Source organism: Urocitellus parryii (assembly GCF_045843805.1).
Source record: "Urocitellus parryii isolate mUroPar1 chromosome 13 unlocalized genomic scaffold, mUroPar1.hap1 SUPER_13_unloc_1, whole genome shotgun sequence".
NCBI classification, from domain to species: Eukaryota; Metazoa; Chordata; class Mammalia; order Rodentia; family Sciuridae; genus Urocitellus; species Urocitellus parryii.
This window is the reverse complement of record NW_027551761.1, coordinates 1,668,472-1,690,743: the sequence shown is the minus strand read 5'-3', so window position 1 is coordinate 1,690,743 and position 22,272 is coordinate 1,668,472. Positions and strand designations below refer to the sequence as shown.

General features: G+C 35.2%; 1 protein-coding gene across 1 annotated transcript in view; it reads left to right on the top strand.

Annotated features, from left to right (window-relative positions):
• LOC144251292 (methylglutaconyl-CoA hydratase, mitochondrial-like) overlaps positions 1-22,272 on the top strand; it is a 79,127-nt gene that overhangs the window by 12,182 nt on the left and 44,673 nt on the right. The window contains exon 3 of the mRNA XM_077794325.1: positions 16,060-16,146. Within this exon, the coding sequence (XP_077650451.1) occupies positions 16,060-16,146 (87 nt within the window). The remainder of the gene's footprint in view (positions 1-16,059; positions 16,147-22,272) is intronic.

The following is a 22,272-nucleotide window of genomic DNA, read 5'->3' as shown; positions in this document are numbered from 1 at the left end:
TAGACTGAGAGTATATGATCTGTAATCATAGGTGATACTAGCAGTATTGTTTTGAAAGTTACTTATGTTATTTCTCCTTCATTGTAGTTGTTTTATTTATTGAAATTAAAGTTAGGTGTATGTACTCTTGTTAATTTTATTTTCAATACATAAAATATTAACTTTGGTTTCAAAAGTCAAAACTAGTTAGAGATAAGAGAAGTATCTTGCTCTTTCCAATCCCTTTCCTCTAGTTCTCATCCTTAAGGGAGTTAATGGATGTCATTAGTTTCTAGATTATACTTCATATGCTTCCTTTTGCAAAATTAAGGATATATCCACTTATTAACCTACTTACATTCTTTCTTACATAAGTTGCAGTGTGTGTGTATATGTGTTTTGTAGTTAGCAGTACCTCCTGGGCATCATTTCATATTCATAGAAATGTGATGATACCTAGGTGTGTATGAGTGGTTATTGAGGCATTTTCAAGATGGAGAGGTTACCACAGTTTGCATGTGTATGGAATTGATCCTGTCCTTGTGGAGAGGGAGAACTGATGTCACTTTTAGTAGAGAAGCTTTGAAGTGTGCCAGTGAGGCTGGGGTGCTGGACAGAGCGGGAGGTTTTGGTTTGGTTGGTAAAAGGACACTTTATTTTAAGGAAAAAAAATGAAGTCCTGTTTATTAGAGTCTTAAATTCTGATAGAATTCGATGACAGTGTTCTTTTACCAACTGTGGAGGTACTATAAAAAATTTACTTGATAATTTTTAAAGATTCAAGTTTTATATTGAATGGGAGTTAAATGTGACTTCGGATCCTAGATGAGGAGGTGTGTGTTAATTTAGTGCTCGAGAAGCTGTGAGGGTAGTCATGTCTTACCAAGAAGGCAATGCTCTTTGACATCACTTGGTTCCTCCTAGTCCAAATTTTATCCCGAAATTTCCTGTAATAATTGAGACTAATAACAGTCTCTACCAATCAAAATCCGTTTATTGAGAAGAGATAAGAACTGAAGCAGAACCAATTTATCATTCATAAATCATCATCTAGGAGATGGTGAGTTCTCATTGTCATAACAGAAAAAAATGATCAAAATTGACTTAAACTGTAAGGCTGTTAGGATTGCCTGAATCCAGAGAGTCTGAATTTTTCTGTAATTCCTTTGTCTTTCCTCTGTATTTGAGCTTTATCCTCAGCTTGGTAGCCTGAAGCTTCTGCAGTTCTGGGCTTTACATCCACATATGACCTTGTTGATGGGAAGAGAATATTTCCAATCTGAAACCTGTAGCTCTCAGGCAGATCTTGGTCTGACTGCTTAGGAGAATGGACTATCCTGATTAGCTCAAGTCAACTGGGGCCCACCCCTAGGGGTGGGGGGTAGGTTAATTTTTCCAATATGTGGATGAGGAAATAATGAGGGCAGACGCCAGAACAAAAATAAGGCAACATTAGGAAACATAATAAGAGGCATAGATGCTAAGTTGAAGGTCATATTCAATAGATGGTTAGTATTTACGGATTTTAAAAATTTCTGCTCTCACCTGTTTTCATTGGGGCCCAATTAACAAGAAAACATGTATTTCATTCATTCTTTATTTTTTTTGAAGTGCCTTCTACATGTCAGGTACAGTTCTAGGATCTGGGGATGTAGCCATAAATAAGTCAGAAATAACCTCTGCTTTTGTGGAGCCTCCAAAGGCAATGGGAAGGACCTCATGGTTTTGCTAAGAGGATGTGTACAATAGTATTCCTAAATCTTCTGTGGTGTCTGCATGAACATTTACATTATGTAGCTTGTAACTTACATATAGGAAGGCAAATGTGTGTACAAAGGGGATGGGAAAGAAATAGATGGCACAGAAATAAAAACTAATCATTGGCTTGATTATTCTGACTTTATAAATCTAACAGTGAAAATATTTTGAAGTCAGGGATCAAAGTCTTCCACTTTCTTCTCAACAAAATTGAGCCATCATCATTTCAAAAGCACTGCATTTCTACATTGCAAGTGCAAGATGAACCAAGAGTAAATATATATCTATTAGAGATATATTTGAAATATATCTATTGAAATATTTATAAAGTCAGTCTTTATAAACCTGTGTATTCCAGGTTCATGCATGAGTTAAACAGTTTGATTCAAATGACTCATCCCTTTATGTGTGTTTGGGTATATTTGTGAGCATATACACGTATATTTGCATATGTGTATGTATATGTAGGGTGTGTGAATATAGATTTACATGCATATACCAGGAAGATGTATAATAAAATACAGTTTTGCTGTGTTTAATTTTTTGTTATGTTTACTAATAATTTTCACCTTCTTTTTACTTTTCCTTACATTATTTGTAAAATGAGTAAATATTAAACAAAATCAAGAGTCCATTGGCCCCTTCTTCTAGAGTGTTGGCTATTTTGCCTAGTCTGCTGAGGGTTAATGTTAGGCACGTATATGGTTCATTTTTCGTAGTGGTTGATGACAAGGAATTCTTTTCAAGTACACATGGAATATTTATGAAATTAACTGTCTGCTAGGCCATGAAACAAACATCCACAGATTTCAAAGAACTGCAATCATTGGAGCACATTCTGTCACCCTAGGCAGTTATAGTATAACTCATTTAAAAAAAGATAATTAAGTACAGTCTCTTACATTGGGAAATTTTAAGATAACTTGGAAATAACTTGCAGCTCGGCAAAGGAATCTAAATGGAAATTAGAAAATATTTAGAACCAGTTGCCTACAGAAACACTTTAAAAGTTGTAGAATACAGTTACAGGTGTGATACACTGTGTTTTAGGAAAGAAGAAAGGCTTACATGAATAAACTAAGCATCCAATTTCAGTGACAGAAATAACTACAGAATAAACTCAAAATAGTGTAGAAGGAAGTGAAGTGAGTCTAAACTAATGACATGGAAAACACAAATTCAGTAATCAGGAGAATAAAGTCTATCTGATTCTTTGAAAAGACAAATAGACATTTGGCAAGATTAATCATGGGTGAGGGAACAAATACAAAATAGGTAAGATAATATTGAGAACAAAATTATTCTAGTAAATATTCAGGATTTTAGGTGGGATGTATAAATTACTAGAAAATAAAACTTGCCCCAAACTGACTTACTAGAAAATTTTAGTAATCCCAGAACAGTATGCTGTGGTTAAACATCTTTCCACACAAAAAGCACCTGGCTTTGAGAACTGTTTTAGTCAGCTTTTCATTGGTCTGATCAAAAGACCTGATAAGAACAACTTAGAGGAGGTGAAGTTTCTTTTGGCTCACGGTTTCAGAGCTTATGTCCATGGTTGACTGACTCCATGTCTCTGAGCCTCAAGTGAAGCAGAATATGGTGGAAGCACGTGGCAGAGGAAAGCAGTTCTTAGCTGAGCTTGGCATCGAGGAAGTGCAGAGAGAGAGCTCAACTCACCGGGGACAAACTATAAATCCCAGTTTGTGCTCCCAGTAGCCTACTTCCTTCAGCTGCAACCTATCTGTCTACTGTTGCCACAGTTAATTCATATCAGTGTATTAATCCAACTCATAGTCTAATTATTTCACTTCTGAATGTTCTCACACATGAACTTTTGGGGGACATCTCATTTCTAAACCATAACGGTGTTACCCAAATGTTCATGGAAGAGATTGCACTTTTTTATACATACAGAAGAAGAGGACACTTTCCCAGCTCATTTTATGAGACCAGGAAAGCCCTGATACAATCACCTCTTAGGAGCAGCACAGGAAAGGAAAACAACATACTACTTTCCTGATCTTAGGTGGGCTCATCCTGGGATACACAGAGCATATGCTCTATCTAGTGCTCTATCTAGTTGGAAATTTAGCTGTGTGAAAGTCATTGGTCATCTTATCTTGATCTTTGGTTTGAATGGAGGGAATAAAAACCCTTGCGGAGTGGGCTCAGGAAAGACCAGGGTGCTCGAATTAGTACCAGATGTATACAAACACTGGAATGATTGAGAAGTGATGACTTCACTCACAGCACCATAAGGCTCACAAACTTGGGAGCAGTTTCATCTTTTGCTACTGTGGAAAATGTAGCTAATTTCTCATCCACTAGGTTGGCCCAGTTTAATAAGTCAGGATTCAAGAGAAACAGAACTAATAGGATATAAAAGGAGATTTATTATGAGGAATTGCTCATCCAATTATGCAGATGGAGAAGTTCCAAAATCTACACCTGCAAGCTGGAGACCTTGGAAAGCCAGGGGTATAGTTAGTCCAAGTCTAAATGCCTGAGAACCAGGGGAGCCAGCAATGTAAATTCCAGTACAAAGGCAGAAAAAGATGAAATGAGTTCAAGCAATAAAGCAGGGGGAAAGAGGGCTGAATTCCTTCTTCCTCTTCCTTTTCAGGCCCTCAATAGATTAGATGATGTTCAACCACATTGGGAGCATGGTTCTTCAAACCCCAAATTGAAATGCTCATCTCATCCTGAAATGCCCTCCTAGATGCACCCTTTGATCTGCTTAATCATGTTAACACATGAAGGTAACCATCACAGTAAGTATGGCAGGGCCACGTACTGGAGATCAGGTGGAGCAGTGCACTGCTGGTGGCAGTGTGCAGAGAAGACCACTTTGGAAAACAATTTGGTATTAGTGGCATCATTATCCATGGGTATATGAAGTAATGGGAAGAGAGGAGATGGTTCTTAATTCCGATGCATTATTGGTAGATGTTTATACTCAGCATTTAATAGCAGTTTCACAATATATTTATGCTTTAGTCAACTCTGTGCTAATAATGCTTGTAATGAAAGTTCAGTCTGGAAAAAACTGCCACTTTATAGTTACAGGAAATTGAATAAAAACTAATTCAGTTATATACATATGTGGATGCAAGAAACTGACAAGGCTAACAAACGATTTTAAGATATCGACACTGGTTATATGAGGAAAAAAGTTACAGGAAAGTTGCTGTGGTTTGAATATGATTTATTCTAAACATAACATTGAAATTTGATTGTGGTGATTTTGGGATTTTGTCTTTAAGAAATGATTAAGTCAATAAGAGATTATACTATTTTGTTTTTTTCAGTATTGGGGCTTGAACCCAGGGTGCTGAGAGAGTCTCTCTAAGTTGTCCATGCAGCCTTGAACTTGGTACCCTTCTACTTAAGCCTTGAGAGTACCAGTGTCCACCCTGTGCTTGGTTAAATTATGCCTTTCTTTTAGGACTGGGTTAATTCTTGTGGTAGTAACCCAGGGCTCAGTTAACTGCCTTGAGAGTAGGTTTTTATACACTGAAGCTTCTCCTCTTGTGTTCTCTTCCCTGACTCTCTCCTTGCTTTTCCCCTTCCCTGCATGAGTTGAAATAGCATGAAGCCCTTGATAGTGCCATGGTCTTGGACTTCCTAGTTTTCTCTATTTCTTTCTTCCGTATTTTTTATTTCTTAATATTTGATAAGGATATTTGCCTGCTTGTTTTGTCAGTTACTAAGAGAGTCTGTTAGAAATCTACTGTGATAGTGATTTGTCACTTTTTATTTCAGGTTCTATAAGTCTTTGATTTATGTATATTGGGGGCTGTCTTTTGTCTATTGCTAATTTAGAATTTTTATGACTTTTAGTAGATAATCTTACTTATTACTATATAGTGACCCTCTAGCTTGAGTTATGTTTCTAACCTTAGATTTACTTTTTCAAAATTAGGATATCTTTACAGGTTTCCATTTGGTTAGTGTTTGCATATTTTTTTTATCCCTTTACCTTAGCCATTATGCACCCTTGCATTTTAAGCTACAGCTCTTAAAAATAGTGGACCTATGGTGAAAAATTATGTGTGTGTGTGTGTAAATGTCTTTATTTCATTATCATTTTTTTCTTTTTAAAAATTCTAATTAGTTATACATGACAGAATCCATTTTGACACATCATACATAAATGAAGTATCACTTCTCGTTCTTCTGGTTGTACATGATGTCGAGTTATACAGGTCGTGTAATCAACTCTGTACATAGGGTGATAATGTCCAATTCATTCATTCCCCTCGGCCTAATCCAAAGTACCTTTCTTCTTCCCTACCCCAACCCCTTATTGTGGATTAGCATCTGCATATCAGAGAAAACATTTAGCCTTTGGTTCTTTGGGATTGGCTTATTTTGCTTCACATGATATTCTCCAACTCCACCCATTTACCTGAAAATGCCATAATTTCATTCTTATTTAAGGCTTAGTAATATATCACTGTATGTGTATGTATGTGTGTGTGTATATATATATATATATATATATATATATATATCATAATTTTTTATTCCATTCATCTGTTGAAGGGCACCTAGGTTGGTTCTTTAGTTTAGCTAATGTAAATTGAGCTGGTAGAAACGTCAGTGTGGTTGTGTCACTGTCGTATGCTGATTTTAAGTCCTTTGTGTATAACAAGGAGTGGGATAACTGGGTAAAGTGGTGGTGGTTCCACTCCCAGTTTCCCAAGGATTCTTCATACTGCTTTCTAGATTGGCTGCACCAATTTGCAGTCCCTCTAGCAATGTTCCAGAGTGTGCCTCCCCCTCCCCCATCCTCGCCAACACTTACTGTTGCTTGTATTCCTGATAATTACCATTCTGACTGGAGATGAAACCTTAGAGCAGTTTTGATTTTCATTTCTATAATTACTAGAGATTGATTTTTTTAAAATATATTTGTCCATCAATTGTGTATCTTCTGTGAAGGGTCTGTTCACTTCCTTAGCCCATTTATTGATTGGGTTGTTTGCTTTTTTGGTGTTGAGTTTTTTGAATTATTTTCTCTTAAACATTTTTTTTAGATGTTAATGGACCTTTATTTTATTCATTTATTTGTATGCTGTGCTGAGAATTGAATCCATTGCCTCAAACATGCTAAGCAAGTGCTCTACCACTGAGCCACAATTCCAGCCTGCAAGCTCTTTATATATGCTGGAGATTGGTAAAGATTTTCTCCTATTCTGTAGGCTGTCTCTTCACGTTATGTTTCCTTTGCTGTGAAGAAGCTGTTTAGTTTGATTCCATCCTGTTTATTGATTCTTGATTTTACTTCTTGTGCTTTAGGAGTCCTGTTAAGGAACCTGGTTCCTAAGCCGACATGGTAGAGATTTGGGCCTTTTCTTCTGTTAGACACAGGGTCTGTGTTTTAGTGTCTAAGTGTTTGATAAACTTTGAGTTGGTTTTGTGCAGGGTGAGAGATAGGGGTTTAATTTCATTTTGCTACATGTGAATTTCCAGTTTTTCCAGCACCGTTTGTTGAAAAAGCTATCTTTTCTACCATGTCTGTTTTTTGGTGCCTTTCACTATTGGTATTTTGTTTTGGTACTAGGGATTGAACTTGGGCACTGAGCCACATCCCCAGCCCTATTTTTGTGTTTTATTTAGAGACGGGGTCTCACTGAGTTGCTTAGCACCTTGCTTTTGCTGAGGTTGGCTTTGAACTCACAGTCCTCCTGTCTCAGCCTCCAGAGCTGCTGGGATTACAGGTTTGCTACCACCATGCCGGCAAACTATCATTTTTGAAGGATGTTTGCTTAGTTGAGAAGCCTAATTTTAGTATTTTTTCTTATCCAAAGAAGAATCATTTCCAGATCCTCACTGGAGGCCTGAAGCTGTGGATAGTATTGAACCCTGTGTATACTGTTTTTTTCCATATTGAAACCTCTCACTTTTTCACTTAAATGTAGCCCTCATAGCTTATACCTTCTCTTTGGAACATTTCAGTTGCTAGCATCACAACTTTTATACTTTGGGACCATTATGAAGTAAAATAAGGGTTATTTAAACACAAGCACTGCGATACCAAGACAGTTGATCTGATGATGGAGATGGCTACTGAGTGACTAACAGGCATACAGTGTGGATATGATGGACAAAGGGATGATTCACATTCTGGGTGAGATGAAGTAGGATGATGTGAGATTTCGTCTTGGTACTCAAAATAGTGTGCAATTTAAAATGGAGAAAGTATTTTCTTTTTTCTCTGATTTTGTTCAAGTTGGATTGAGGCCAACTGCATGTAACTAAAAGTATAGAAAGCAGTTGTGGGAAAGAGAAACTACTATATTCTCTTTACCCATGTTAAAAATGCCATCCATTTTCCATTAAGAAGTCAGCAGTCTTATTCTTTTTAAAGATATTTGTCTTTTTTTCTTTGTAAGCTTCTGCGATTTTCTTTTTTCTTTGTCTTTCAGCATTTATTCTTGGTGTGCTTTCTTCCCCCATTTCCCATTCTTTATCGATGTGTTATAATTATATCTAATAGTGTGATTTGTTGTTACGTATTTGCAAATGTACATGATATAAAATGTAGTTTGGTCAGTATCCTTCTCCAGTATTTCCTCTTTCCCTGTCCTTCTCCCTCCCCAGTCCCTTTCATATACTTTACTGATCTCTTATTTTCATGAGACTGGCACCCTCCTTCTTTTTTTTTTTTATTGTGTCTAAGTTCCATATATGATATCCATATGACTTTTGCCTTTCTGAGTTTGGCTTATTTCACTTAACATAATATTTTTAAGTTACATCTGTTTTCCTGTAAATGATATAATTTCATTCTTTATGGATGAATAGAACTCTGTTGTGATGTATATGCCACATTTATTTTGTCCATTCAAACATTGATGGACATTAGGCTGGTTCGATTATTTGGCTATTGTGACTTGTGCTTCTATCAACATTGGTATGCATGCATTATTATAGTATGATGACTTTAGTTCTTTGGGACAGATACCAAGGACTGTTATAGCTGGGTCATGTGGTAGTTCCATTTTTAGTCTTTTCAAGAACCTCCATACTGATTTCCATAGTGATTGTACTAATTTACAGTCCCATTTATAATGTAAAAATGTTCCTTTCCTGCCCAAATCCTTTCCAGCATTTATTATTGCTTATGTTCTGGATGGCTGACATTCTAACTGGAGTGAGATGAAATCTCAGTGTAGTTTTGATTTGCATATCCCTAATTGCCAAAGATGTTGAACATTTTCTCATTTATTTGTTGGCCATTTGTATTTCCTCTTTTTGAGAAGTATCTGTTTAGTTCATTTGCCCAATAATTGATTGGGTTACTTCTTTTTCTGGTGGTAAAGTTTTTGAGTTCTTTACACATTTTGGATGTTAATCTTTTAGCAGAATAGCTGGCAAAGATTTCCTCCTGTTCTGTAGCCTCCCAGTTCATGCTCTGAATTATTTCCTTTGCTGTGCAGAAGCTTTTTAATTTGATGCTATCTCATTATTAATCCTTGGAATTATTTCCTGAGCTGTAGGAATCCTGTTGAGGAAGTCATTGCTTGTAAATGTATGTAGGGACTGTTGATCTTATGTCTTATTCTAGGAATTGTGAAGTTATCTGTTTTAACATCTATGTCTTTGATCCATTTTAAGTTGACTTTTGTGCAGGATTAGAGATAGGGATCTAGTCTTATTCTTCCTAGTATGGATAACCAGTTTCCACATCAACATTTGTTAAAACTGCTGTCTTTTCTCCAACATATTTTTTCATGCTTTTGTCAATAATTGGTTGACTGTATCTATATGGATTTGTCTCTGTGTCTTCTACTTTGTCCCATTGGTCAGCGTGTCTGTTTTTATGCCAGTACCATGCATATAACTCTGTAGTGTAATTTGATGTCAGGTATTGTGATGCTTCCAGTATAGTTTTCTTAGAATTACTTTGGCTATTTTGTCTTTCAATAAATTTTAGTAGTTTTTGTCCCTAGTTCTGTAAAGAAAGTCACTGGTGTTTTGATGGGGATTGCATTGAATCTCTATATTGCTTTGGGTAATATGGCCTTTTATCAATATTAATCTGCCTACCCACAAGCATGGGAGTTCTTTTCATGGTTTACTATCTTCTTCAATTTCTTTCTTCAGTATTCTAAAATTTTCAGTGTAGAGGTCTTTCTCCTTGTTGCTTAGATTATTCTTAGATATTTATTTATTTTTTTAGGTGAATGGAATTGTTTTCCTAATTTCTTTTTTAGCTAATTGTTGTATAGGAAAGCTGTTACTTGTTTTTCTGTGTTGATTTTGTATCCTGCTACTTTGCTGCATTTGTTTATTAATCTGGAAGTCTTCTGGTGGAACCTTTCAGATCTCCTAAGATTAGGATCATATTATGTGTAAACAGTGATAATTTGACTTATTTCTTTCTCGTTTGTATTTCTTTGATTTCTTTCTCTTGTCTCATTGCTCTGGCTAGAACTTCTGGTAGTATATTGAATAAGAATGGTAAGAGTGGAGATCCTTGTCTCATTCTAGATTTTAGAGGAAGAGCTTTCAGTTTTAACCTGTTCACTGTGGTGCTGGATTTGAGATTATTGTATGTAGTCTTATGATGTTGAGGTAAGTTCCTTCTATCCTGAGTTTTTTTTTTCAGTGTTTTCATCATGAATGGGTGCTGAATTTTGTCAAAGGCTTTTTTTACATCTTTTGAAAATGACTGTGATTTTTGTCCTTAATTTTATTCATGTGGTAAATTATATCTATTCATTTGCATATGTTAAGCCTTGCATCTCTGGAATGAAACCATCTTGGTTATGATGTGTAATCTTCTTAATGTGTTGTTAAATATGATTTGCTAATACATTTTTAATGATTTTTACATCTGTGCTCATAAGGGATATTAGTCTGTAGTTTTCCTTGCTTGATTTGTTCTTATCTGGTTTTGATATAAAAACTGGCTTCTTTGAATGAAATTGGAAATGTTTCACTCTGTTTCATGGAATAATTTGAGGACCATTATCATTAGTTCTCTGAAGGTCTGGTAGAATATAGTGGAGATCCATTTGGCTCTGGACTTTTTATCTATTGGAAATCTTTTAATTTCTGCTTCTGTTTCATTGATTGTTTTTGGTGTGTTTAGGTTTTCTATATCTTCCTGGTTCCATTTAGGCAGGTCATTTGTGTCTAGAAATGTATCCATTTCTTTTAGGTTTTCCAATTTATTGGCATATAAGTTTTCAAAGTAGTCTTTTATGATTCTTTAGATTTCTCTGATACCCGTGGTGATTTCTCCTTTTTCATCTCTAATTTTATTAATTTGGATCGTCTCCCTTTTTCTTTGGATCAGTTTGGCTAAGAGTTTATCTATTTTGCTTGTCTCTATTGATCCCATGCTTTTTAAGAAATTCAGCATATCATTGATTCTTGCTTGATTTTAATTATTTCCTTTCTTCCACTGATTTTGGAATTCTTTTGTTCTTTTTTTTCCCCCTGTGGTCTTGAGGAACATCATTAGGTTGTCTATTTAAGGATCTTTTGGATTCTCTCATGCAGGTACTCACGGGAATAAACTTTCCTCTTAGACTTGCCTTCGTAGTGTCCCAGAGGTTTTGGAATGTTTTATCACTGATCTCATTTCTTTCTAACAATTTTTAATGGTCTCCCCTGACTTTTATCACCTATTCATCATTTAGAAGTGTATTGTTCAATCTCTGTGCATGTGTTTAAATAGTTTTGGTGCCGTGTGTGTGTGTGTGTGTGTGTGTGTGTGTGTTGATTTCTAACTTTATTCCATTATGATCAGATGAGATGCAAGGATATATATATATATATATATATATATATATATATATAGAGAGAGAGAGAGAGAGAGAGAGAGAGAGAGTATTTATTTGCTTAGAGTTGCTTTGTAACCTAAAATGTGATCTGTTTTGGAGATTTCATGAGTAGCTGAGAAGAAGTGAATACTGCCATTATTGGATGCATTATTCTATATATGTCTATTCATTTGATTTATAATTTTTAGTCTGATGAGTCTTTACTGAGCTTGTCTGGATGACCTATCTGTTGGTGGAAGAAGTGTGTTGAAATTACCTGGTATTATTGTAGTGGAGTCTCTGAATCCTTAAGTTGAGTTGTATCTGTTTTATGTAATTATGTGCATAAATATTTACTATCATTAGACTTTGTTGGATTGTTCCCTTTACCAGTATGAAGTGACCTTATTTGTCTCTTCTGATTAATTTTGGCTTGGAGTCTGCTTTGTCAGATATAAAAGTAGCTATTCGTGCTTGTTTTCAGGCTTCATTTGTAATATATGTATGTCTGCCTATAAGGTGAGTCTTGCAAAGAACATGTAATTGGATCTTGTTGTTTCAGCCATTCTGCCACCCTATGCCTCCTAATTGGAAAGTTGAGACCATTTATCTTCATTGTTATTATATAGAAAGGTTTATTAATTCCTGCCATTTTGATTTATTTTTGATGTTTAATTTGGTCATGTTTCTAATTTGCTTAGACGTTTTTCAAGTGAGATTTGACTATTTGAGTGCTTTGGGGTCTGTTTTTATTTCTTTTGTTTGTAGTATGTAAGAATTTTCTGTAGTGGTGGCTTAGTAGTCGTGGATTCTTTTAATTTTGCTTAACTACTTCATCTTCAACTCTGAAGGATAGCTCTGCAGGATGTAGTAATCATGGTTGATGGTTATTTTATTTCACATTCATTCCACACTCTCCTTGATTTTAGAATTTGCTGAAAAATTAGAATAATTATGATTGACTTTCCTCTAAATGTGACATTTTCCTCTGAGGCTTTCAATATATTTTTTTATAGTTTTTTATTTGTAGATGAACACAATACCTTTATTTTATTTGTTTTTATTTTTTGATGTGGTGCCAGAGATTGAACCCAGTGCCTCACACATGCTAGGCAACCACTGTACCACTGAGCCCCAGCCCCAGACCCGAGGCTTTCAATATTTTATTCTTGCTCTGTATGTTAGTCATTTTAATTATAATGTGTCTTGGAGAAATTATTTTTGTGTGGGGCTGTACTGGTGATTGACCTCAGGGCACTTGACCACTAAGCCACATCCCTAGCTCTATTTTTTTGTGTTTTATTTAGAGACAGGGTCTCTCTGAGTTGCTTAGCACCTCACCATTGCAGAGACTGGCTTTGAACTCACGATCTTTTTGCCTCAGCCTACTGTATCTTCCTTGGGCTGCATAATAAATTTTTGGTTAGCAGGCATCAGCATCATTGTACATTTCCATCAGAGCTCTTGGGTGACCATGTACATTGTCAGTGAGTAGGAATCTTTTTTGTTTTTAATCCTGAGCAATAGTTCTTAACAGTAGACTGGGTTTAATGATGTTGTAGACAGATGTGTTGTCATTCAGACTTTGTTGTTCTATTTATAAAGCACAGGCAGAGATTTAATATAATTCTTCAAGGGCCCTAGGAGTTTTGAAGTGATCAAAAGTGAGCATTGGATTCGACCACCAATTGCATTATTCCCTAACAAGAGAGTCAGCCTGTCCTTTGAATCTTTGAAATCAGAAAATGACTTTACTTTTCTATGAAAATCCTAGATGGCCTCTTCTTCCAGGAGAAGGGTGTTTCATCTGTGTTTGCAGACCTGCTGGCAGTGTAGCCACCTTTCTGAGGGGTCGGAGCTGGATCTTCTGGGTAACTTGCAGCAGCTTCTCCATCAACACTGGCTGCCTCACCTTCATGCTGTGGAGATGTCTTCTTTCCTTAAACCTTATGAACCATTCTGGGCTAGTTTCAGACTTTTCTTCCAGAGCTTCCTCACCCCTCAGCTTTCAGTGGATTGAAGAGAGATAGGGCCTTGCTCTGGATTAGGATTAAGGATTGTTGTAGCTGGCTTGATTTTTTTTCCCCATCCAGACAACTAGAACTTTATCTATGTCAGTAATGAGGCTCTTTGACTTTCATATCTTTTGTTTATTCATTGGAGTAGTACTGTGACTTTACTTTAAGAATTTTCTCTTTGCATCCACAACTTTTGTCCAAGAGACCTAACTTCTGGTTTTTCTTAGTTTTCAACATGCCTTCCTAAGCTGTGCTTCAGTGTAATCAATGTGTGTATGATTCGTATTTTCATTTGAATGCTCAGAGGGCGTCCCAGTTAAGTTTGCTTGTCTTATAAAAGCTTGTTTTGTGGTGACCCAATAATAACATCAGAAATCACTGATCACAGATCAGCTTAACAGATATAAGTGCTGAGAAGGTTCAAAATGTGATAATTACCAAAAGGTGGCACAGAGACACATAGTGAGCATATGCATTTGAGAAAATGGCACCGATAAGACTTTTTGGCACAAGTTGTTACAAACCTTCAGTTTGGAAAAAGTGTGTTGTTTATTAAATAAAACAGTGAAACAATTAAATAAGACTGTATGTAAATACATATGAATACGTAAAAACAAATACATGTATATTTTTTCCTATTTATTCATACTGTGGATCTTAGGAACCTCAGTATATGATTTTTTTTTAATTGAGAACTTTCACCTTTCACTTAAAGGGAGTACTTTATGGCTTTTCTGTGGCATATCTGAATTGTCAGCATCACTTCTCTTATAGTTTGTGGCCATTGTTAAGTAAAATAGGGGCTACTTGAACATTAACAACTTGTCTGTAACAGTTAATCTCAAAACTGAGCCCCTAAGTGACTAATATTGTGTTGTGTATACATTGAGGTTACTCTGGGAAAAAGGGAATGTGTTAGAACCAGAGTTAGGTCTTCATGTCTGGGGTGAGATGGAATAGGACAAAGCAAGGTTTCACCATACAACTCAAGTAGTGCATAATTTAAAACTTAGGAATTCTTGTTTATTTCTGGAATTTTCTACTTAATATTTTTGGACTGTCATGACTGTGGGTAACAAACAGTGCAAAATGAAAGTGTGGATTAGGAGCTATGCACCTGCCCAGTACTGGGATTGCTGGGCCTTGATAGTTGTTTTGAGGAACCTCCCTGTACTTCTCCATGATGTCTGTACTAATTTGCATTCTTATTCATAGAGCTCAAGAATTCCCTTTTCTTCATTTGCTATCATTTATTTTTGATAATAGCCATTTTAACTAGTGTGAGGTGATACAAAATTATAATTTTGTATTTTCCCTGATGATTAGTGATACTGAAAATTTTTTCATATACTTGTTGACATTTTATACATCTTTTCATGAGAAGTTTTTGTTAACATCCTTTGCCATTTTTTTTAGTCAGATTATTTATTCGTTCGCTATTGTTTGCGTCTCTATATATTTTGCACATTAACCCCTTACCGGTTATGTAGTTTACACATATTTTTGCCCATTTTGCAGGTTGTCTCTTTACTCTTTTGATTATTTTCTTTGTTATGTAGAAGCTGTTAGTCTGAAGTAATTCCATTTGTCTATTTTTCCTTTAGGTAATATTCTTGTTTTAAAAACTTAGTAAGTGGTTATTATCCTGTGTATCTTTCTGTAAATACATGTTTTATTTAGTGGATTTATCTGTATTTATACTCTTAATTCTTTTCTTTCGTGTGTGTGTGTGTGTGTGTGTGTGTGTGACTTTGTTGAATAACTGTTGCCTAATTTTATTTTTTCTTTTTGATGTATATTTAGAATACTTACAGTTCTTTGCTGTTCTGCATATGCTCTGTTGAATGCTATCTTGTGTATTTTTTGTTACATGATAGAGATTTTCTGTACACCTGAGAACTGATGGACTGTATGATATGTGATTTGTTAGCCCCAGTTCTCACTCCCCTGGGAAGTGGGTGAGTTCACGTGCCCCAGCTCTAGCCATACTTGATATAATGTGTGGTCATAATTAATTTATTATGGATTAAAAAGAGAGTAGATAGCCACATGTATGCCTTGTATACTCCCTCATTTATGAGTCTAAGGTGGTGGTGGGAAGGTAGAATGAATGTGAGAACAAAGGTGCTGGCACCACTCTGTAATCATTTATGCTTATATGACTGTGTTTATTTGTATTTTTAGTGAATAATTACGTTCAAATTTCTTAGTTTTCCTTTCTACTAGAATAACTGCTGGTATCATCCAAACACGGTCTCTTACTTTAAGAAAGTGAAGAGGTCCTGAAGCTAGAAAGCTTGAAAAGTGTTGCTTTAAACATGTAATAGCTGTACAAAAAACCAATATTTTATTCTTGTTGAGAGTGGTCATCGGGAAGGAAAACAAAGGTAATTTAGTTCCTTTAATAGATGAAAAAATTAGTTGACTTTTAAAGTTTCGTATTAATTTTAAATAAATTTTCAATTCTTTGCCTTAAAATTTGTTTAAAACAAGATTATATTTGTAAATAAAATACTTTGCAGGTGCTGATCTTAAAGAAAGAGCCAAAATGCATGCCAGTGAAGTTGGACCTTTTGTCTCCAAAATAAGAGCGGTGATTAATGACATAGGTAAGCATAATTCAATTCTCCTTTTAGCATGCCAAAGATGATCTTCAATGTCAGACATAAATAGTTGCATATTGTCTTTATGTATAAACTTTGGTCATATATTATTACTCATCGCTAATAACTGGCTAATTTATTTGTTATATTCATAATTGCCAAAAATTGGAAATAAATGATTGAACAGACACACAAACTATATATCCATACTAACACAGCATCCTTAGCAGTTGAAAAGAACAAACTGATATGTGCAACAACATGGATGACTGTCAGACATTATGTTGAGCAAAATGAGCTAGATACAAAAGATTGCATACAATATGACTATATGCATAAGAAATTCAAAGGCTTGTGAAACATTTTACTGTTAAATCAAAATGCTGGTTATATCTAAGGGAATTGGTTACTGACTGAGAAAGAAATGAGCAAAATCAGTTCTAAAAAAATCTGATTAGTGCATTATAGTTATGCATAATGGTGAGGTTCATTTTGACATATTCATATATGTCATGTTTAATTTAAAAAATTATGTGAAATATTTTATAATTACAGATACCTCGTATGTATATCTTTTAAATAACTGCCTACACAAAAAATTTATGGATTTGTATTTTTTGTTTTTTATATAAATATGGTCATACTATTTCCTTAGAATTATAGTACATGTAGCAGTGTACTTTATTGTTATCAATTTTTAATTTTACTGTTACATATTAATGTAGTCTTAGCTAAGATTTTAAATAATTTCTTCATTTAATGAACATTGTAGGTTTTAAAAATTTTTTCACTGTTTTTGTTATTTATACTCAATCAGTGAATGACCTTTAATGTGGGGACAAATGCATCAAGTACTGCATACATGGCATATGTTAAGGTCATTGGAGTGGCAGGCCACTCTTCTCGTGCTGGGCATGTGAGTGGCAGACCGCTTACTCACTAGGTGCATCTCTGGGTGTGAAACTGTGTTGCGGTCCCTATGCTTTTTCCACAGCCTGCTCTTCGATTGGTTGCTGCAAGGACAGTTAGCAAAAATTGTATTGGTGGCTGCCTGTCATCTGCTTAGCTACTGTCTGAGTATATATGCATGGTGACTGCGCAAGAAAATCAGACCTGCTTCCTGCTTGGTCTCTGGAGGGCTTGATCAGGGACTTCGTAGCCACTCTCTCCTCTACCCTGTTCTGTGTACCTCCTCGCTAGACAAGAGAGAGCTTTTACATAAGAGACATTTTTGCATAGACACAGAGTCTTAAACATGAAGTTGCTATTCCAAGTATCATTTGTTCATTTTTTATTTTGTAAGTCCTATCAAATTGTATCCCACAAATATAATAATTTATTTATTACAAATTTATTGGTACATAATTATATATAATAGTAGGATTCATTATGCCATATTCTTACATATGCATGATTTGATCAGTCTCATCCTCCCTAATCTTCCCTTCTGTTCCACTCCTCCCGCTCCCTTCTCTTTGTCAAGAGAAAAGGTCAGCTAAACATATTAACTTGAAATTTTTCAACTAAGACATGCTTTCCCCCTCTGTAAGTTGTCTTTTCACATCCTTCATCCTTTTGTAGGATTATTAATAAATATTTATTTTAAAGACTTTTCAGGACATGTTGCTGGGGATCAAACTGGGTCCTCTGGTGTGACAGGCAAGTGTGCTACCACTGAGTTATGACTCAAGCCCTAAAAGAATTTTGTCTGTTAATCTTTTGTTCAGTGTGTTACAGATAATGTCTTTTAATGCACCACCCTAATTTGAGTTTATTAGCTTTAAATTTAAAACTTTTAGTATGTTGACAATACAAGGTTCCCATCTTTATTCTTTTTCCTTGAAGATTTTCTTTGTTAATTCTCATACTTTAGTTCTTCCAGATGAATTTAGTACTTAAATTTTTTTTTAAAGCAAAGCAAAGAGGGAAAAAATACTCCGTTGGGTCTTTGATTCGAATGCCACAAAACTTGGACATTTTTATGATACTGAAACCTTTCCAAACATGGTATGCATGGCTCCTGTTTTGGAGCTTCATTCATTTGGGGTGGTGCTCTCATTCATTTTTAAATGACTTCAAGGAAGTTTAATGGTTTTTTTCACATTGGTCTTGTTCTTCTCCCCCCCACCCCTAGTATTTATTTCTAGTTATTTTTTTAACCATTTATGCCTTTAAATGTGATCTTCCTCCTACTTTTATAGCAATCTTATTATCATAAGTCCGTCCATAGGACAGTTACTGAATTTTTATGTAGTTATTTTATATCAGTCCAGCTTAGTAATAACTTGCATTATTGTTCTTCCTTAATTTGTATTTTCCACATGAAGTGTTCATTGCCTTATCAATCATTATCAATGAATAAAGCATTTTTATCTTTTATTTTCCCACATTTTTATTAGTGCCTTATAATTATACGTAATAGTGAGAGTCATTGTTACATATTTGTACATGCACATGATCCCAATAATTTAATCTTACATATTTTAATATATATATATTTTTACATTGGCTAAGACCCTTTAAAATATTCATTTGTTGCAACTTTATCTGTTTTAATTTTGGTGAGATTGTTAATGTTTTTTAGTTGAGGAAAAAATGTCAAAGTTTGCTAAATGCTTTTAATATGTCAGTTAGTATTTATTAGAATATAGCTCAATTAGCCTGTAATATACAGAGTAAAATCTTAATAATTGACTTACCAGGGCTACGCTGTCCTGGTATGACTAGAATAAGCCCTACCTGATCATTGTGATTAGGGGTGGAAGTGGTTTTTAATATGGATTCAATTTTGAATATTTCTGGTGTAATTACAAATGAGATTGTTTTAATTTTGTTTTTTTGGTTACTCTTTTCTGGTTTGTTAAAGTTTATTTTGTTCATAGAGCATGGTAAAGCTTTCCATCTTTTCCTGTGTGGTGTAGAGAAGTACTTTCTTACTTAACTGGCTGGTGGAATTTGTTTCCTCTTGGGGCCCAGTGTGGTTTTATTAGTGTCGTTACTCTCTACCCCTTTTCTTTGGCTAAAATTTAAAGTTTTTTGTGTTGATTTGCATAGTGGTCATGGACTTAATTGCCTCTTCCTCCTGATCTGTGTCCTGTGCTGGTTTGGTCTTAGGCCCCTCCCTGCTTCTCTTTCCAGCTTAAACCTCAGGTTTAGATTCTCCTGAGACAGATAATGAATTTAGTTTAATGTCGATCAGAGAGCTCAGTCTTGGAAGTAAAATTTCATGTTCCCTGTAACTTTTTAAGTATTGGGTTTTAAATTAAGACTGGTCTCATTGTTTAAGTCACCCTAATGTTTTTTCCAGAATCTCCATTTATGGTTTCTGAACTTGGAACTCATCTTTGCAGCAGCATTTTTCTTTTCTGTGATATAATATAGCTTTTTTCCTCTACGTCTTGATCTAGTCTCCTTTTATTCTCCAAGAGCTCCTCAATATTTCTTAATAATAATTCATTATTGCCACATTTTGGTAGATTTAAAAATTTTAAGGTATCTGTTGTGATGTTCAGTGAGATTTTGAAAGGCATGTAGAAACTTAAGTATCTTGCTCTAACCTACTTTTTTGATACTGGGAATTGAATCTAGGGGCTCTTAACTACTGAGACATATCCCTAGGGATGCCCCCCTACCTTTTTTTCCCCCAGCCCCTTTTATATTTTATTTAGAGTCTCACTAAGTTTCTTAGGGCCTTACTAAGTTGCTGAGTCTGGCTTTGAACTTGTGATCCTTCTGCCCCAGCCTCTTGAGCCACTGGGATTACAGGAAAGTGGCCACTGTGCCCAGCCTAATATGTGAAAACTAGAGTCAGGCGAACTTTCTTAAAAGAAGTAATACGATAGGCTCTGCAGGCAATGTGATCTCTGTTGCAGCTACTCAACTTTGACATTACAGTGTAAAAGGAGACTCAGACCATCTTTGAACATTTGTATAAGCAAATGTACATGGCTCTTTTTGCAGTAAAGTTTTATGCATACTGAAGTTTTAATTTCATAAAATTTTCATGTGTCATGAAATAGTATTTAAATTTTTTGTTAGCTATTTAAAATATAAAAAGCATTTTTAGCTCATAGTGTGTACTAGAATGAAATTAAGCACTGACCACCCTCCCTTTTTAAATCTCAGTTTTCTTCTTTTTTTTTTTTTAAGGGAGAGGGAGAGGGAGGGAGGGAGAGAGAGAGAGAGAGAGAGAGAGAGAGAGAGAGAGAGAGAGAAATGTTTAATATTTATTTTTTAGTTTTTGGTGGATACAACATCTTTATTTTATTTTTATGTGGTGCTGAGGATCGAACCCAGTGCCCTGCACATGCCAGGCGAGCGCGCTACCGCTTAAGCCACATCCCCAGCCCAAATCTCAGCTTTCTTCTAATTTCTTTATTTTTCCTCATTTGAAATTAATTCTACCTTCCATTATTTTAATTTGTTTAGTTTTAAAATTGACCAGTTTCCAGTTCTAACTTGGACAGCTTGCTTCATGGTTAGCTCAGGAAATTTTCATTGTTATTTGGAGACTTAAGGGTTTTAAGTCCTTTATATTCTGTGGTAGGGAGCTTAAGATATTACACTTAGGGATTTGCATTCTTGGTAAGATTTAGGAACCAGAATGGAGCATAAAACTTGCTAATGAGTAGAGGGATAGAAGGAGTAGGAAGAAAAAACAAAACCACAAGTTCCTATAGTCTTAAAAAATGGAAGGACAGGTCTGGGGATATAGTTCAGTTGGTAGAATGTTTGCCTGCCATGACAAGGACCTGGGTTCAATCCCCAGTGCCACCAAAAAACAAAAACAAAAAAATAGAGAAGAAAGAAGCATACAAATTAAGAACAAACTAAGTAAGATGCTGTTGAAATATGGCTAATGGTTACCATTAATATCAGTCTGTTAAACTTGCTATTAAAGTTAAAATCCCCAGTTATGTGTTGTTAATAATGGCAACATCTTGTGTAGCTATTTTTTTTAATTAATATCTATTTTTTAGTATTTGGCGGACACAACATCTTTGGTGGTGCTGAGGATCGAACCCGGGACACACGCATGCCAGGCGATCGCGCTACCGCTTGAGCCACATCCCCAGCCCCAGTGTGTAGCTATTTTTGTACCAGAAGATTGCTAACCAAAAGAAAGGGATAGGTAAAAAAAAAAAAGTCATTATTAATGAGTTACTATATATGATAAAAGGTTATTTTTCAGGAAGCATAACCCTAAGCCTGTGTATATACAGATAAAATGATATGGAAAAATTGACTAATTTATTATCATCAGTGAAATTATAATCATTGTGGATAATTTTAACTCATCTCCTTCAATTTATCATGAGGTTAAAACCACAAAGTTAATAAAGATAATGATTTAAACATGGTTGCCAAGTTTGGTTTAATGAACTCTTAACCCCAGATCAGAGAAAGCTATTGTTCTCATGAATACAAAAAATGTGTTATCCGGCCCCCAAAGTTTGTTAAATTTCAGAAAATTGATACACAGAGACCACGTTTGCTGTTCACAATATAGGTAAGTTAGAAACAAAATATGCCAACATAGAAAACCAAATATTTGTCAATTTAAAAGAAACTATTAATTAGCTCATGAGCCAGAGGAGGAACTGTAGAGGGGGAAAAAGAATTCTAAGCATAAATCATTAGGCCGAGCATGGTGATGCATCCTGTAATCCCATTGACTCTGGAGGCAGAGGCAAGAGGGATGCAAGTTTGAGGATAGCTGTAGCATCTTAGTGATACTGTGTCTCAAAATAAAAATAAAAAAGAACTGCGGTATAGTTCAGTGGCAAAGGACTCCTGGGTTAAATCCCCACTACTGAGAGAAAAAAAGAAGGGGAAGAAGAGGATTGATTGTTGTATATTCAATACATGAGATTTGGCCAAAGAGTTACTTGAGGGGAAATTCACAATCTTGAATTCATATGTTAGTAAGAGAAAAATCAGTGACAATAAATAATTAAGCTTTACCTTAAAAAGTTATTTTTGAAAAGTTGTAAACCCAAGAAAGTTCAGGGAACTTTCAGAGGCAAGAAGACAGATAAAATAGAGAAGAACAAATTCTCAGCCAAGCCCTTTCAAGGGAGTACAGTGCATTTAATAATACATACAGTGCAAATGAAAAAAGACAAGATTATA